The following is an 18,120-nucleotide window of genomic DNA, read 5'->3' as shown; positions in this document are numbered from 1 at the left end:
AATGAAAACAAGTTCATGTGCACTTGTAGAAAATAGAAAAAAGTTGTTTTCATTCTCATAGGAAACGTTTTCATAAAAATAACTCACATATTATTATTTCAAATTGTACTACCATATATGTTTTCATTGTTTTTGTTTTTTAAAGATATTTTCTAATTAATCTACCAGACGTATTTTCATTTCCTGAAAATGTAAATTCGTTTTCTTGTTTTCATTATCTGAAAATATTCTAAGAAAATATTCTCCCAAAACGTTTTAAGGGATTCGTTTTTGTTTTCTTATTTTCACACTGTTAATGGTTTTAGATTCTAACCCCATGACACGTGTATGAGACAACTCACACCATATGGCCCAAAAACAGACGTATCAGTCCGAACCCACAATAAATTGTGATAATAGCTAAAACAACCAAACATGGCCCGTCACAATGGCCTTAACGTATCTTGAGGATCTACCTCACAATCCAATACTCCAAGGCAAGCTTTGGTATTCTCCCCATTCACCCAACTTCCCTACCCACCCGCTATCCCTCACGTACTCCTCATACTCACACAAAGAATCCCAACCACATTCCCCCCACATAAACATCAAACAGTTATCTTTCTCGTCCTATTTTGTTGAAAAAATAAATCACATTTCGAAACACCACCTTAACTACCATAACTGAATTGGGTTTCTTCCATAATTCTTCCCAATGGAGTCTGTTGCCTCCAGCTCCTCTCCACCAAACCACCACCACCCCCAACGGCCACGGACACGGTTCAAGCCCACCCAGCCCTTTGCGGACCGTATTGTCCGCGCCCTCCACCACGACCTCCGAATCCTCCACCGCAGCGAATCCACTTTCTTCATCCTGGGCGCCACGGGGAACGTGTACACCGTGGCCTTATGCGCCACCCCTTCATGCACGTGCCCTGACCGCACAACCCCATGCAAGCACATACTCTTCGTGTTCCTCCGAGTGCTCGGCCTTCCCCTCGACGACACGTGTCTCAGGAGGAGGACGCTCCGGCCGTGCCAGGTTAGCCGCCTGTTGGGGCTGCCGACGCTGCCCGAATCACTGGCTGGTGTAAGTGTTCGACAGAGGTTTCATCAGCTGTTTTTCAACCAGGGCTCGTCAGCTTCGTCGTCAAGAACAAGGCCAAGGGATGTGGAGATTGAAGAGGGCAGAAGCTGCCCCGTTTGCTTGGAGGAGATGGGAAGGGAAGAGAGAGTGGTGGCTTGCGGGACATGCAGAAACCCAATTCATGAGGAGTGTTTGATGAAGTGGAAGAGGAGCAGCGGGAGGAGGTCGGCTTATTGTGTGATTTGTAGGGCAAGGTGGAGGGATATCAATAGGACGATGGAACAAGACAAATACTTGAATTTGACTGCTTATGCTACGAGTCATGATCAAAAAGATGATTCTGATGACGGGTCTCTGTGGTGGTGGTGGGTAAATCCCATGTTTATGATGTAAATAATTATCAGCAGGACAGGTTAAAAAGGATTAAACATAATTGTAAGTTGATATTGAAATTGTAAATTTGGAAAGGAAATGAAAGTGCTTTTATTATCTGTCATAATCGCAGCGTGGAAATCACATGGGAAATTCGAAAGCAAAAATGACAAAGTGCTTTTGCAGAAAGCTGATTGCTCATGCCACTATTTCTTGATGAAATGGATGGCTGCAGCTAACCAATTCATGCACGCACTTTTGAATTGACACTCGTGCAATTATTGTTTGACAAGAAGTAACAGAAGCAGATAAGCTATGCTTAGGCTTGTTGTGACAGCTGACAAACTAATCTAGTCCAATTTAACATCTGCCAAAGTAACAGAAGCAGATAAGCTTTCTTAATGCAAGGTATGCGTCTATGCTTAGGCTTGTTGTGACAGCTGACAAACTAATCTAGTCCAATTTAACATCTGCCAATTGCAGCTTTACAGAACAAAAATTAACAAAGAGATTAGTATTGTCAAAGAGATTAATGTTACCAAATTTAGATTAATGACAAAACTATAAAAGAATATCAAATTTAAAATGTGCCCAGTTTACAGATAGGTAAGATAATTTCCATTCAACCATTGACACTGACAGTGAGCAGAAAAATCTTCAGCATACAAGGTGTACCTCTCATTGGCAATTTGTCAAACATATGAACAGCTGGGTCGTCAATACACAAAAAAATTCAGCATAAAAGGACCTCTGCATCTCTGAGTGGCAATTTATCACACACCTTAAAATCTTCAGCATACAAGGTGTACCTCTCATTGGCAATTTGTCAAACATCTGAACATCTGGGCCGTCAATACACAAAAAAATTCAGCATAGAAAGACCTCTGCATCTCTGAGTGGCAATTTATCACACACCTTACCTTCTGGGTGACTCTAGCTCTAACAATGGACAAGGAAAGCGCCACTCTTCCTAATGGCGGCAGCTTGTCTCGCAAAGTGGTGGCAGTTGCTGCCGGAGAAGCCCACACTCTGGCTCTCACAGGTACTAGACTTTGGCACAAGCAGAGGAGAATTGATGAATTTTGAGCTTTAATGGCTGTCTGTGGTGTTGATTTGCAGGGGATGGCTTTGTGTATTCATGGGGAAGAGGCATGTTTGGGCGTCTTGGGACTGGTGCCGAGGCCGACGAGCTCTTCCCAGTTCGAATCAAATTTAATGATCCACGTTCTGCAGAAGAAAGGAGGCTCAAGCTTGTGGGAGTTGCCGCTGGTTCTTACCACAGTGTTGCTCTTGCTGGTGAGTTTTAGCTTTTAGTCAGATTTTGATGTTTTTAGTAGTAATTGGGTTCTCAAAGGAGTGGAATTTCCAATATGAAATGGGCTTTTAGAACTGTTCAGATGATTGCTGTGAGTTTATTTAGTCTTTGATTCTAAGAAGTTTTGGCAGATTTCTGTGGCAGACTTTGAAACTAATAGATGGTATGTTGGTGTTGCACAAAGATAAGGCTTGTTTTGTGTGCGATTCTTTCTGCTGGTTGTATGCTTGCAGACTTCCTCAGTTTTCTTAGTATTTTTGTTTACACACTTTTTCCATCCTTTCTCAAGCAAGTAAAACTGGTATCCTTGTTGGAGGACCCACTGGATGGTTAAAGTTCATAACTTTACCCCATTTACACCCAATTATCAGGCCAATTTGAAGTTTTTTCTGAGTTTAATTGCATTAGAAATTTATGCCAGACAACTAAAGCCTATTGATGAGGTTAGGTTAGGATCAAGTTATCAATAGTCTTGCAAGCTCTTGATGAGTTTAGTGGAATTGAAAATGTTTTTGTTACATTATGCTTATGTAAACTGGTAGTATGTGTGATTGGATTTGGTTACTCGACACACTTTATGATATATGAACTAACCATAGAGGATTGTAGACATCAAAACTATGAATTTACATATGGCAATAGGTTTTTGGTTCTTTTTAAAACGAACAACACGCAAAAATAGTTGAATGGTGGACAAGATTCTTCTCCGTTCTAACTCTACTTGTGTGATGGCAGATGATGGATCAGTTTGGTGCTGGGGTTACAACAACTGTATCCTTCACTATAGGGTTATATATGTGCTTTCATTAATTCTGTGCAATGAAATAATCTAGTTATGGAAAGTGCATCCCTAGTTCTTTTTGTTTGCTCCTTGTTTACATTCTTAACTGTTGAATGGATGGCCAACTTGGTGTAAATGGAGGAAATTTTCTGGTGCCCTGCTTGCTGGAACGGTTCCTTGAGGTGGGATCTGCGACGGAGAGTGAAGTGCCACTACAGGTATGGAAAGAATTGTTTTACCGCGGCAGTGCACTAAATACCTGATGAAGATAAGAGCCTTATGTGCTGTTTTTTAATTTTTTGCCAAATCCGTCTACATCAGGTTTGTTCTGTTAAAGCTGGAGGAATGATGTCTCTAGCCATTGATAATCTAGGTGGCCTTTGGATGTGGGGCAGTTGCCCACTAGAAAGCAGCAGCAATGAAGGTGGGTTTTCGCTTGTGAGCAGTTTCACTCCAACACCAGTGTGGGATTTCTATGGCCATACTGTTGTGAAGGTGGCATGTGGAAATGAGCACGTTGTAGCCCTAGTTAGTGCTGGAGAAACATATAAAGGCGAAGATCTCGTTTGCTTCTCTTGGGGAGGTAACAACCATGGTCAGTTAGGCCTGGGGGATAAAGAGTACAGGAATCGTCCTGCAATTGTTGAAGCTTTTAACCAGGACTCTCCTTTCGCAGTTTATGAGGTAGCATGTGGGGCTTTTCACACGGCTTTGCTCACCCACAAAAAAAGGCCAAGTGACACATTAGAAAGCATGTGCTGGACGTTTGGCCTCGGAGAAAATGGGCAGCTTGGGCATGGAACCACCCAAAGTGTATTGTCTCCTGAACCTGTGAAAGAATTGCCACAATACATATATTTGGTGTCTGTCGACTGCGGCTTATTTCACACTAGTGTTGTTTCATCTGCTGGAGATGTGTGGTCATGGGGAATGGAGAAGGGTCTTGGTCTATACCCAGATGCTAGTTATGCTGGGAGAGATACAGGGGATGCTGTTTCTCCTCTACAGATTAATGGATTGAATGGGCCTAGGTTTCAGGATCCGGTCCAAGTTGTTTGTGGAGCTGCTCATACTGTTCTTGTTGCAAATGATGGATATAAGCTTTGGTCTTGGGGGAGAGGAAGGAGTGGGGTTCTTGGAAATGGTAAGACGATTGACTGTTATGCTCCCACTGTTGTCTTGTGGCCTCCACTTACAGAGGATTTCAAGCAAGAAGAACTAAATACCGTTGATAAGGAAGCTACAGCTACTATTGACGATGGAGATAAAATCGGGGAAAAGAATTCTACAGGAGACGCCGAAACAGAGAAAAGGCTGTCTTTGGCAATGAAAGAGATGAAGCTTCTTCAGTCAAAACTTTCAGTGATGGAGAAGTATGCTGGCATACTCCATGGCTCAATATTTGGAAAACCCATGGAAGAGCAGGATATTCCAGTCTCATTGCTGAACTCAGGTAGTTATGACATTACAAGGGAATGGGAGAACATGTTAGAGTCAGCAGATCGTGCCAAGCTCGTCAGGCTGGAAAAGTTCTACCGGAATATGCTTGCCGGTGTGAAAGATAAGCAAATGAAGAAACGGATTCAAGAGATGATAAAGGAATGCCTGAATTCTTCTACAATAAACAGAGGTAAGGGAGATGTGTAATTCTGAAATGCTAATACAACGGGCAATATACATATGAGAAGTTCAAATGAAGAGAAGGAATGTTCTGCCTCATATAGCTTATGTTTGTGAAACAAATCTCTTTGTAGTTTGTACAGAGACTTTGTCGGTTTTGGCAGGTTGCTTACTATGCTGTATAAGTGATGAGAGTTTGAGTACTCTAGAAAATAAAGATTATATGTACAATGTTCTCCAAATTATTTGTACCGTTGAATAAACAGCTTGTAGATCAAGTATTGTGAGCACACTAGTGAAGTATATAAGTTTTAGACTATGCTCTATGTGGAACAAGATTCGATTTATAATTTGGGTGACAGAGTACTTATTTCTGTACTCACGATAAGAGTTCGACTCTCGTTTTTCTTTTTCTTTTTATATCAAAATGAATCTTTAAACCGAAGAGATTAGTAAGGAGAATTATTTCTCTGCATTTAAAAACATGAATTTGTTGCATTTCAAGTTACTATTTGTGCTTAGTTAATTTCCAATGGAAAATATTAATAATAGCCGTTGAAGATCTGCAAAAGCTAAGGAAAAAAAAGAGAGCACAGCGCCTGGATAACATTTGACCGCTACCAAACGCACCCAAATTGCTCATCCCCTCTTCAACTTAAGTCCCCAACTTTCACCGCAACGCGCGCTTCAACTTTCCCTCTCTTTTCTCCCTCACAAACCCTCCCAAAACCCTAACCCCACTCACTCTCCATTCAGATTTCCGGTCGAAATGCCAGACGTCGCCTCTGGCTCCGGCGATACGCGCTGCGCCCCAGGCTCCAACGACAGTTCTCTGGTCCCATACTCGCCGGAGCTCCGGCAACCCGTCGTCTATTCACTTCACCACGGCCTCAAGCCTCCGATCGGTCGCCTTTCCATCTCGTGGTCCCGGGGCAACAATTTGCGCGTGTCGGTTCTCCGGCCACCGTCCGCAGAAGACTCTGACGACGTCGAAGTTGGCGGGAGAGTTGTGGAGGTGAGGCTCAGTAATGGAGACGGCGAAACTGGTGATGCGAAGTGGCGGAGGATCGCGTACGGTTCCGGTCCACCATTCGCGCTTCTCCAGAGCCGGAGGAGCTCTGTCGCGAGCTTATCGAAGATGTCAATGAGTCCGTCGCCGTATAACATCGATTGGTAAGTAATTTTGTAGACACTTTGGATTAGTCTGTTTGGTTGCCGAGAAAGCTGAGGAAAAAGTGTAGAAAAGCTACAAATATCTAACTTTGTTTTTAATTTTTTTAAAATTAGGTGGGAGTATGTGATGGAGTACAGCAAGGACATAAATTCACTTCTCGGTGACTCAAAGGCGCCTCCTAATCCAGTGATTGACGACCCGAAGACAGTTTTAAGGGTGAATTTGCGTTATTTCATGTAGTTTTGATTGTTCAAATGTCTTTCCTTTTCCAAATTACAAATGCAGTTGATATGTCTAATTTAAAAAGATTAATGTAGAACGTTGAGGAGCCTACCTCTTTAAAAGCTGCGTGGGAGCTAATGGAGATGTTTTATGCTGACAAACAATGCCAATCATGGCTACCAGAAAGGCTTGTTGATTGGTTGGCCGTAATGATCTTAATTCTCTTCCCTTTGTTTGTTTCATATATCCAACTTTTCAGTTGTTGCTTTATGATGGTCACGGCTCATGACTCATGAGTACTATGCTTGTGTTTCCTGGCAGGATTATGATAGTCTACTTTCGAGTACACAGCCAACTGTCCATTCGAAGCTTGTGGATTTTCAAAATGAACTTGTCGGGTTACAGGTTTGACCTGTCTTGTCCCAGTTTCAATCTTGTTTTTCTGTTTTCTTTGGGATTTCATTAAGGTTCATGTGTCATTAGCTGGGTTTGAGAAAATCTCTTGGAATTCTACTGTGGTCTATAGCAGGACTGTAGTATAACTCAACCTAAATGAATTTGTTAACTAATGCCCATTTGTAACTATATTTCTGGAATTTGTATTTTTTGTTACCTTGCCTATTCTCACCATCCACAGGACCAGAAGTCGCTAGTAGTTAATTTATGGATTCTTTCTATCATTACACTGGCTTGTATTGTGAGGCTGTCAATTAAAATTATTGTGTGTGATTGGGATTTCTGGTTGATATAACTACGCATAGTAATCCTTACGGTAGCCGTCTTTTCATTTTAATCATTGAAATATCTTGTTGGGGTTAATGTTGATTAAGTTTAGCCTCTGATAACAAGTTTGTCACTGTTTGGTTCATAAAGATGGTGGAGAATTTTATTAGATTGTTTTCCACAGGTTATTGAGGACAATCCTAAATATTGGGAAGTGTTATCATCAGCACTAGCAGTTGGCTGGATTGAGATTGTGGTTTGTAGTTTTAAAGACCCTGTCCCTTTTCTTTCTAAATTTATTTTCCTTCTATGTCCAGAGGTTTCTGTCTTCTGAATAGTTAAATAGTTATAGTTTCCAGTTATGAAAAGACTAATAGGTGCCGTTTGTTTTCATGCAGGTGAAAATGTTGCGGTTACATGGATCTTATCAATTCCATCAGCTTGGCAACCGTGAGGTTGGTGAGAAATAGATTGAACATGGAATAGATGGTTTAGAATATCTTATGATGACTGCTACCTCCTTTTACTTTTTCATACGCTCATGTTCTAAGAATCTTTTCCTTTGTGGCTGTTCACCAATTGCAACATACATATTTTAATATTCCATGTAACAATTCCAATTGTATACCTTCTTGAAGTTAGTGCTGAAATAACTGATATATTGATCAATTGTATTTTATCTGATGCCTGTCCTGTGTGTAACTGGATAGATAGAGAATGGACTTGTAGAGACAGTTTCTTTTCTTATTTCAAAGATGCCACGCATGCGTCCTGAAGTAGAAGATGGAAGGTTAGGTGAATGCTACAAAGCAAAGCCCGATTTTGTCAAGGTATGTTTGAGCCTGTAAGGAAACGAGTGCTTCTTCCATATTCTGGCTTTTTCTACTATAATTTGCAACTTCAAGTATTCTTGTTGCCTAGGCATGGGAGAAATGGAGAGGGAAAATTACTAAACTCGACTGCAGTGCATTCTGGCTTCAATGTGATCACCGTCAAACCCGGGAGGGATTGAAAAATATGATACAAATTATGCTAGGAAACATTGACAAAATCTGCAATGTAACTTGCCATTGGATAGAGCTGTTTATTTCTCACTTTCTCTATGTCAGGCCATTCACAGTGGTAATGCCTAATTACATTATCCTACTATTAGTTATTTTGCAGCTTTGGGCATAGATACAATATGAACTTATGTACTTGTCATCTCTTTGTAATACATTATCATGTGTAGCAGCTGGACTCTGAAGTAGACAACTAATTTCTTTTCTTAAATCAGGGTCTTGAAAGCATGTATAGCCTAGCCCAGAAATGCATGCAGTTGAAACCAATGTCTAGTGCCCATGGGTTGATAGCAATTATTCTTGGAATCCTTGGGGAAAATACTGAGGTAAACAGTTTGGGTTAGACACTGATAGTATACAAATCTATTTATTTTGTCCATGTTTTTCTTCTATAAAAATCTTTTGGGTGCTTGCAAATGGTACAGGTTATCTTAGCGGAATGCTCAAGAGTATTTGGGCCTTGGTGAGCTTCTATGTTATCTTGTAACTGCATGTATTTCAGCATTTGGTCTTTCAAAAAGCTGTATAATGTTTCCCCACCTTCCATCCCCCATTTTCCACAAACCCACCAATTGTTGTAGAAGTTTAAGTGGCATTTGAGATTGAAAAGGCTTGAATGTGCGACTGCTTTTCTATTGAAATGTAACTCTTCATTGCTTGCAATAGGATGGTTGCCCATGCCATTGAGTTGTTGACCACTGGGAGTGATGAAGCAGAATTTCTTCTACAGGAAGAACGCCATAGCTTGGGGGGAATTAGTATAGCAGAGTTACATCGACTTGTCTATGCTCAAGTTCTATCATCACATCCATTGACTTGGCAAGTGAGTGCAATTTAGATAGTTCTAGATTGTTTTTGTTATGATTGTTAAAGTAGATTCATGATGTTGTGGCTTTCAGCTTTTCATGTTTGGTGTTGTTGTACTCCTGAGTCTTCATAATCAAATAAAAACTTGTAGGCATTTAAAATTTCTAGCCTTGCACACTGAGTCACCAATTTTATATCCTAGATTTTTAGTGTTGATGATTCTTGGTGGCTGTCAGCTGAAATGCCTGTCAATTTTCTGTTTCAAGTGCGCTTTGTTTCTTTTGACATTGAGCTGGTAAAACTCAGTGCACGCACTAAAGATGCTGACAGTTTGATGCTCTCCATGTTTGCAGATTGCTCCAATTTATTTGACATCGTGCATGAAACAGGGAATGGGTTTGTTAGAGATTCTATTGTATAAGCTGCCTATTCAACATAATGAAACACTGCTTAAGGTTAGAGGTCCATATTTTAGTGCCAAAGTTTGTTGTTACTAATGCTTGCACAGGTTCTTTTTTCATGAATCTTAGTTTCTGCTCTTTATGTGTATATTTGTGGCTGATAGAAAATAACTTTGTTTTGAACTTTTTGTGCAGAATTTAGAGATATGCCGACTTTATGAACTTGATACCGTTAGTTCAAACATTATGAAGGTATGTGTAAATTTGGAAGGATCATCGTTTCTGTTCATACAAAATTATCATCAATTTATGTACTAGACTTTTTATTTCATTTTGGGTTATTAGTTCTATTAGTCCCCGAACTTTGACCCGATTTGCATTTGGGTCCCTCAATTTCCAAAATCGTTCCCGTGGTGCTTCAACTTCAGTTTCGTTAGAACAAATGGTCATGCCATCAATTTTGTTATATTTTCCGTCAAATGCAGGGGCAAAATAGTCTTTTTATAATATTTTAAATTTCCACCATCTGAATATTCCTTTCACCCCAAAAAAATTAATAACTAATCCCCCTTTCCCCAAAATTTCTTCTCCCCTCCATGACCATCATGCGCCACCCACAAACCTATCCCCCCAACCCCCCACAGCCACCCTCCACTCCCAAAACTCTCTCTCCCAGCACCCTCCACCTACCCAGCAATTATTGCCCAACCACCACAAAAAATTTCTCAAGACACCCAAAAATATAGCCCCCCCATACCCCACCACCACCTGCAAGCTTCAACCTCCAAACCCATCCCACAGCCACCCTTGGAGAGTGAATAAAGATTCATTAAAGTGGGGTTTGTCCTTTAATTAATTCGAGCTTTCAACCAAATAATCTGTTTGGTTTTGGGTCAGGTAGCACAAATCAAAGAGAGTGTTGAGACAGAGGAATAAAGAGAGCAAATTGGGTTTTTCCTTTTTGTGCGAACTTTTGATTACCAATCTGTGTGGACCTGCAACCCTAAACCCTAAACCTGCAATGGTGCTGGGAGGAAAGGGGAAGAAAGCAGAGGTCGGGGAAGGGGGTCAGTGGTGGCTGGTTAGTGGCGAGAGGAAGAGTGGTTGTGGGATGGGTTTTGGGGTTGGAACTTGCAGGTGTTGTCATGGGGAATGGGGGGAGAAGAAGTCGATTGGGGAGAGAGAGTGAGAGTGAGTTTTCTTTTTTTGGTTTTTAATATTTTTTAGTTTTTAAAATTAATTTAAAATTTGAACAGTTATTTATTTATTTTTTAATCCACGTGGTATCCCCCTCGGCAAAAAAATTTACCCCAGCAAAACTATATGAATATTTTATTACACCTAAATATAATTTACCCCAACAATTTCCAATTTTGACCCTCAATAGTACACCATGTGCCATGCACATGCTCAAATTTAACAGAAAAGATAACAAAATTGACGGCAGGACCATTTGTCCTAACGAAACTGAAGTTGAAGGACCACAAGAACGATTTTGGAAGTTGAGGGACCCAAATGCAAATCGGGTCAAAGTTCAGGGACTAATGGACCTAATAACCCTTTCATTTTTCTCATAATTATTCAAGGTTGAGTTTGCAATACATTTAGGATTTGTGTTAAAAGGTTTTCAGCTTTTAGATTGCTGGCGTGTACCATTGGAAGCATGGTAGGAAAGGTTCTGGAATTTTTTGGCTACAGCAAGCCAGAGATGAAATTCGTCTTAGCAGGATTGCTCAGCATTTGTTTGATTCAGTTGGAAAGTCAATCTCTGATGAAAGTTTTAAGGTAAAATGTTATTGATTTGCACACATGTCAAATCTTGGTATTAGAAAGAAAAAAAAACAGTTTCATTTTGGGAATGACACATTTTTTATCGTTTGTACATACAGCAATGGGAAGGCTTGATTGAATTGTTGGGTTCAGAATCCAAGACTACGGGGGGTCTTGAATTTTTGCACAAGTATGAGTTTGTGTGACCTTTTCTCTTTATATTTTCGTGAGCAATATCATTATCCTCATCAACTTTTTATGGAGATCTTTTCTCTTAAACTTTTGATGTGTTCTAGGTATCGGGACTTCAAAAAGTCCCTTAAGCAGGTTTATGGTGGAAAAACTACTGACACTGCTCGGCAAGCTGTAGAATCTTTGATATCGGTTAGTGTATAACTTTTATGTGACTGGTGCAGCTATCATCCTACATAAACATACTGCTTTACATGACGATCTAAATAATACTGCACCTTGTTTATGAAAGAGTCTATTCCAACGAGTCAATGGTCATATATTTGAGGGTTCACCTATTATGGTTGAAATTATAGTTATTACTAATAAAAGACAAGATGCAATTCTATTTGGAGTGACTTACCATTTCCAAAGAAAAAAGGTTTTTTGTCCCTCTGTTTGTCAGCATCTATACTTTCCAAGACTTAAAGTAATATAACTTTATTTATTATGATTCTGCAGCTAATGAAAAACCCATCTACACCTCAGCGCTTTTGGCTGCCTCTTCTGCATGACTCGGTAAGTAATTTATGGAAACGTTTTGGAGAAATTTGATAAAGAATCAAAGTAAAGAATTCACTGAGTTGGAGTTGATTGTGCATTTGATACTATTGCTATTCCGGATTCTGACATGTACTTGATGTAATAGGTTTAGATTAACCAGATGCTTGATTGTGCCGATATATTTGATGTTATGTGTGTTACATTCTTATTTCATTTGCATTTGGATTACTTTTGTGCAGTTAAAGCTGCTTAACTGGCAGGAGCGCCCTCTGCTAAATGTCTTTCAGACAAGCCTCTTGTTGAATAAACTGCAAGAGTTGTCCATGGCTAAGCTCCGCCCTGACTTCATCGAAGCAGACTTGCCACCACAGGCCCTCAGTTCTGTAAGATTAGCTCTTGCTACGAATCTAGGACGTGCCATCTTGGAGGAGTAAGCTTGTTCTCCCAGCAGCTCTGAGATGTGGATGGTTTTTCGTCAGACATCACATATCCGCTGCTTTAATAGAAATGTTGCAGAAATTTTCAAAATTGTTGTTTGTAAATTTGCTTATGTATGAGTAAAAAGTTCAGATTACAGAAAATTATCTCATCGCATCCAGCTCAGAAGAGAGGGTTTTTCTTGCCTTACTCCGTTTAGTTCATATTCTGGGTTATACCTATTTTATCTTAAACTTAAATAATAATATGAAGAAAAAGAATTATCTTTTTGGCCAAAAAGATAATACATTTTTTATAAAAAAATTTGATATAGAGGGAATACAATTTTATCTTGGCGCGTAGCCCGACTTTGGAGATGGATCATGGAGTCGTCTTTATCTCGTCCTAAGAGGAAAGAACGCCACCCATTTTGTGCTGGCATCCAGCTGGTGTATTAATAAAGAACTAATTTGAAAATTAATTAGTCAAAGAGTCGTTTTGTAATGTTTTCTTTTTCCCTCTTTTTTATTTTGGTGGAGAAGAAAAACTGAAATGAGAGATGCAAGAGCTGAGGAAGCAAAGCGGAAAAACACAAGAGAAAAAACATTTATTTTATTTTATTTTATGTTGTGAGCAAAATTATGACATTAACCAAACGAGAGATGAAGACTCCATTTGCAATCAGCAACAGCCTCACTTATTTCGCATTATAATAATTCTATAATACTGGGAACAACAGAAGGCCGCTATACTTTTTTGAATACAAGCAATAGTCTAAACTACAAAGAGGATGAGGATTTCTCACATACTACTAAGATGTCATGAGGATTCAAAACTAAAATCACCGGTCTGCAAGTCAAGATCCTTTTCCACTAAGCTAGACCTTGATTAGCCAACCACACTATACTTTTAAACCAACAAGAAAACCAACAAATGATATTGAACTCAAACCTGGAAACTGACAAATATATAACATCGGTCGTTTAAACATAAAGCTAAAAAATACAAAAAATAATTGCTGTGCAGTAGAGCATTAAAAAGGAAAAAGAATACATCAATTGGATTTTATAGCCTCTAAACGACGAAAATGAATGAAGAAAAAAAGAATATTCGACCTGTAGTAGTCTTAGCAAACTGCTGTCTTAGCAATAATACCAAACACTCAAGAATTTACTATACAAGATGATCACTGCCACTGCCTAAGGCGGCAAACGCCTCTTCCCCCTCTGCTCACAAATGCATGAAATTGGAAGCATCTCGGCACAGTGATCATCGCTCCGTACACTAAATACAAGCACTGTCGAAGCCCCTAACAATGTTATGCAAGCCCTTGCCATGCACCATCCCCCAAGGTAATTTTAGAGTTTCTTAGGCAAATTGTAAGTCTTCTTAAGAAACTTGGTAGCTGCTTCATCATTCCTGTAGCACAACACGCGTAGGAGTGTGTTTGGTTCAGTTGGGTTCCACTGGCCGGAAGTGGGGGGCAATGGGAGTCTGGACCTGGCAGAAGAGCCATACGACTCCAAGGTCACACGTCTAAACCGTTCAACAAGGCTCTCAGTATCAGTTCTGAAAAGGGGAAGTACACCTCTCACTGTAGTTGAAAACTTATCTATCAGTTCTGAAGGCAAGCCATCTCCATTGGCCCAGAATAGGTCTTTAAGGGATTTGAAATCATCCTCTATTATTTGCGAATCTTGCCGGACGAATGCACGGGAGGGACCTCCAGCAAGCAGAATCCAACAAAAATCCATCAAAGGAAGCTCTCATTATATCAGTAATAATCCGTGTACGAACTCTTTCATGCAGAGTGTTTGATATGATAAGTAAGTTCTTTTCCAGTTCGTCAAGAAAAGGCTCTATTCTAGAAGATGATGGTTCCCCAACATACAGGCCATCCCACAGGACATGACTTAGGTCATGGAAAATCATTTTATAAGCCACTGCCTCACAAAGCTGTTGGATTGCTTCCACACAAGCCGCTGGTGTGAGTTCAAACTTTTTCCCCAATCCATTCGAGAAGTCTTCTACATGAGCAGATTCAGAATTCCTTAGATGAGTAATAGTACGTTTCTCCAAAACCTCCAACTCACTCCGGATTCTTTGCAATGTGTTTATACGAACACACAGCTGTGGTATTCCAAAGGAGTTATCCCCGTTGAGTGTTGCAACCTGAGAGTTCCTCTTTTGAGGATTTGGCGATTTTTCTTTCTTTTTGCCAAAGCCTTGGAACTTTGATCCCATAGTACATCTGGTCAATGCTGGCATAGTGGGAACAAATGTATTACGTGATCCTGCATATCAGAATGGATAATATTGGTTATCACAAATAGAACATACCTTGATCCACGTACAAATAATTTGAGTTACAAGATTCTTTACCACATCCAGATTTTGCTTTGGTTACGTAGTATTGAAGACATCTGTCGAGGCCAACCATCAAGTCAGGAAGCAATGCAGGATGCATTGATATTGGCAGCTGAAAGAACGCATCCAGAGTTTCATCTAAAATTCGCAAAACTTCAACAGCAGATGGAGCATAGCCTTCTTCATTTACTTGTGGGTTCCATACCTGTAACATTGCAATGGATGAGGATAGCTTCAGGAAAGATGTCAACACAATTCAAAAAACTGTATCAAATTTCAATTCAGGCTAGCAGAGGAATAGTTTGTGCACACCTCTTGTTGCAGATTCCTATCCACCCATTCTTTCATTCTGTCCACTCTAGTCTTGATCCACACTTTTACCAGATTTGCAATTGCAGCTTCAGCCTCATAAGGGGGCATTTCCCGAATTATTGCCTTGCCACCATCATCACTATCTACAGAATCTTCAACCGCTATCAGCACAAGATCTTTCTCCAGCTTATCTGCAGCTCTTAAAACTTGTACAGCATCTGGTGTCAACTCCGTTATACCCGATATGAATTGTTTAATCTCATTCGCATAGCAAGCATGAAGGGTTGCCACAGCCACTCCAGCCGCAAAAGGATGCCATCTCTTCAGTATGGGACTGAACACCTGCTTCTCCTTAACTGCCAGCTCACCAACGTCCTTTGCAAGGATGGCAAGAACGGGAAGGGGATTTGGCTGGTGTCTTGATGCTCTCCTGCTTGAGTCTGCCTTTTCCATTCTCTGCATAATAGTAACCAAACATATTTCAGGTCATTCATCTAACTTCTAAAGTTTAGAATCTGTTGCAAAACATTGTAACGAAAATCTTTAGAATTTCACACAGAAAAATCACCTACACGCAGTGCACAAACTTTAGGTTTTATGGTAGATAACAATTTGGAATTCAACTGTCATGCATAATTTTTTTAATTACTGTTCCTTATTTCTTTTAGGCCTTCCACAATAACGGTTTACCGTTATGACATATTCATTGTACTTTTCCCTATTACTGAAGGGGGGATGCCAGTGGCCAATATTGAGGGCTTACCTGAGCAAAAGCAGTGCGTAATGATGACCTAATGTAAGTGTCAATCCTGTTGCGAGCAACATCAACTTCACTTTTCCTCCTCCTACGATACTCATTCGATATATCTTCAATTAAAATTTTAGCTGCTACTACCCCAAGAGAAACAATGGCCTGCATGGTATCAATGTTACTGCAGTCAAAAGTGTCATGATATGCAAGGAGTCTCTTCTCTGCCCAACCCAATATTGAAGTCAATGTCGAACTCAAGATCTTGCAGTACTCGGGATCCTTTGTTGCCTTTGAATCTTTAGCAACCTCGGCTAGCTGACTATCAGCAGCATATAACAGGTCCAGTTCAACTTGGCCAGTTGCTACAAAGCGGTGAAATAACACCCAGGTAAAGCAAAGGTTGTGGAGCATCTGGTTCATTCCAAGGATTGTCCAGGTCTTCTTAATGTGCTCCATCAGCTCGTCAACTTCGTCTATTACAGATGTTTCATCGTGAAGATCAAAGCAGGCTTCTAGAAGCCTTTCATAAAGCCGGAGATTCAATGGTAACCCATCTGCCCAGTGGGATGAATCATAGAGACCATCAGATGACCTGGAAGCAAGAGTTGTAACAGCACTACGAAGAACCTGCATAGTCTCATTATTTATCCCGGTTTCAAAGGGCCTGTCCAATGCTCCATGAATAATTTGCCGCAGCCGCTGTGCAGTATTATTCGACTTGTCGAGTGGCAAGTGGGGATGCAAAAGGAGACCGGCCTCAAGAATTTTGAGGGTTCTTTTCTGCCATGCATCGTATTCTTGTTTATCAGTAAAATCAGAGGACTTGAGCTGCTGTAAGAGCTCCAGTGGAACTACCACTGACTCAATTCGCCTTCCTACCTGTAATCAGTACATCAAACAGAAGGCTTGATTAATTACAATTCCAATGCAGACGGCCATTCACAAAAGTTAGAAATTACCGACTATGAAATTAAACCTGTGTGAAACATTTTGCATTGTCAGTTTTTGGGTTATAAGTAAGAAAAACCAAAATCCAAAATTAACCAAACCAGTAGCAAAATTGAGCTCCATATCCATCCCATCATCACAATTATCACAAAGATAAAAATCAAGCATTACCCACCAAACAAAATCAGACCCATCAAACGAGATCAACCAAGATCACAAATGAGAAAGCAGGGAAATTGAGCTCACCTGAGCAGCAGAAATCCTAAGCAGAGCTCTCCTGACTCTAGAGTCCATAGCGTCAGAAATCCCCATTTGGATCCTCATCAGCTCACCCACCGTCATAACCCGCTTGGGCTTTCCGGGTCCCGACCCGGACCCACCGGACCCAGGACTCTTCTTGGAGCCCGAACCCGGCGATTTGAGACCCAATGCCTTCTTCATCTTGCTGGCAGCTGCGGAAGTGAGCGATCTCTGCAACGCCGGCGAGCCGTTGGGCGAGTTGGCGTGCTGTGTCGGTGAGTCCAAGTGAGAAGAAGCGGAAGACGACGTGAAAGTAAGGGCCTTTCCGGTGGATGTGCGGCAGGCGGCTACGAAGATCTCGTATGCGGTGAGTCGGAGGTCCGAGTCAGTGAGTTGAGCAGCGAGCTGGCCGAGTGGGGAGGGAAGATCGGTGGCCATTGCGGTGATGGGTTTGGTGGGTATGCTAAGTGTTTTGGGGGGTGTGGTGGTTGTGGCGGTGGCTGTGGTCCCTCTCTTAGAATGGCCCAGTGAGAGGTCTCTGAAGAGATGAGCCATTGTTGAAGAAGATACAGAGGAGGAGGAGAGAGATGAAGTCCAAGGATTGGACTTTAGTTTATAGTTATACACACTCACACACAACAACACAAAAACAACAGAGAAGTGTCTTTCTTTTTTTTTCTTTTTTTCTTTTTTATTTTCCTGACTTTTTGGCTCAGTTAAAAATAATAATATTTTTTTTACTTTTTAAATGTGTTTTTTGAACTCTTGTTCTTGTGCCTACTTCTAGTTACCTCAGGGTTTTGGGTGCAAGGTGAAAGTCATGTAGTGTGAATTGATGTGTCAACAAACTCAAACACGTACAGAGAAAGAGATGGCTGGATATAAATAAATTACCCAGATGGTTATGAGTGTGAAGTTTCAACAATCCAATTCACTAACAACCAAAAAAATAATGATTGAAGACATCAAGATTGTATTAACATTTATCGCTTGTATTTTTTTTTTTTAAATCATGTGACAAATATGTGTGCGTATGTA

At 40.5% G+C, this 18,120-nt stretch overlaps 4 protein-coding genes across 4 annotated transcripts; 3 read left to right on the top strand and 1 right to left on the bottom strand.

Annotated features, from left to right (window-relative positions):
- The first annotated feature begins 441 nt into the window (after positions 1-441).
- On the top strand, positions 442-1,565 carry LOC103320220 (SWIM zinc finger family protein / mitogen-activated protein kinase kinase kinase (MAPKKK)-like protein). Its single transcript, XM_008221861.3, has one exon. It carries the CDS (start codon positions 695-697, stop codon positions 1,457-1,459), a length of 765 nt encoding a protein of 254 aa, XP_008220083.2. The 5' UTR covers positions 442-694; the 3' UTR covers positions 1,460-1,565.
- Positions 1,566-2,119: 554 nt separating this feature from the next.
- LOC103320218 (Regulator of chromosome condensation (RCC1) family protein) lies at positions 2,120-5,542 on the top strand. The gene is made up of 5 exons (XM_008221860.3): positions 2,120-2,480; positions 2,558-2,734; positions 3,489-3,524; positions 3,652-3,752; positions 3,856-5,542. The coding sequence occupies exons 1-5, from the start codon at positions 2,384-2,386 to the stop codon at positions 5,179-5,181; spliced, it is 1,737 nt and encodes a 578-aa protein (XP_008220082.2). The 5' UTR covers positions 2,120-2,383; the 3' UTR covers positions 5,182-5,542.
- A 229-nt stretch (positions 5,543-5,771) lies between these two features.
- Positions 5,772-12,674, top strand: LOC103320217 (nuclear pore complex Nup85-like protein). Its single transcript, XM_008221859.3, has 18 exons — positions 5,772-6,327; positions 6,442-6,544; positions 6,646-6,756; positions 6,872-6,955; positions 7,458-7,529; positions 7,672-7,728; positions 7,984-8,103; positions 8,195-8,395; positions 8,550-8,660; positions 8,760-8,797; positions 9,001-9,157; positions 9,495-9,596; positions 9,738-9,794; positions 11,181-11,327; positions 11,432-11,502; positions 11,609-11,696; positions 12,006-12,062; positions 12,287-12,674. Exons 1-18 carry the CDS (start codon positions 5,924-5,926, stop codon positions 12,479-12,481), a joined length of 2,175 nt encoding a protein of 724 aa, XP_008220081.2. The 5' UTR covers positions 5,772-5,923; the 3' UTR covers positions 12,482-12,674.
- Positions 12,675-13,585: 911 nt separating this feature from the next.
- Positions 13,586-17,712, bottom strand: LOC103320216 (elongation factor Ts (DUF810)). Its single transcript, XM_008221858.2, is given in 6 exon segments — positions 13,586-14,203; positions 14,205-14,758; positions 14,847-15,036; positions 15,144-15,599; positions 15,907-16,773; positions 17,089-17,712. Coding segments are annotated over 6 exon segments (2,997 nt in total). The 5' UTR covers positions 17,638-17,712; the 3' UTR covers positions 13,586-13,822.
- Positions 17,713-18,120: the final 408 nt, after the last annotated feature.

Source organism: Prunus mume, linkage group LG2 (genome assembly GCF_029339155.1).
Source record: "Prunus mume cultivar Tortuosa linkage group LG2, ASM2933915v1, whole genome shotgun sequence".
NCBI lineage: Eukaryota > Viridiplantae > Streptophyta > Magnoliopsida > Rosales > Rosaceae > Prunus > Prunus mume.
Note: the sequence above shows the minus strand (reverse complement) of the source record. Positions and strands in the feature narration are given on the sequence as shown.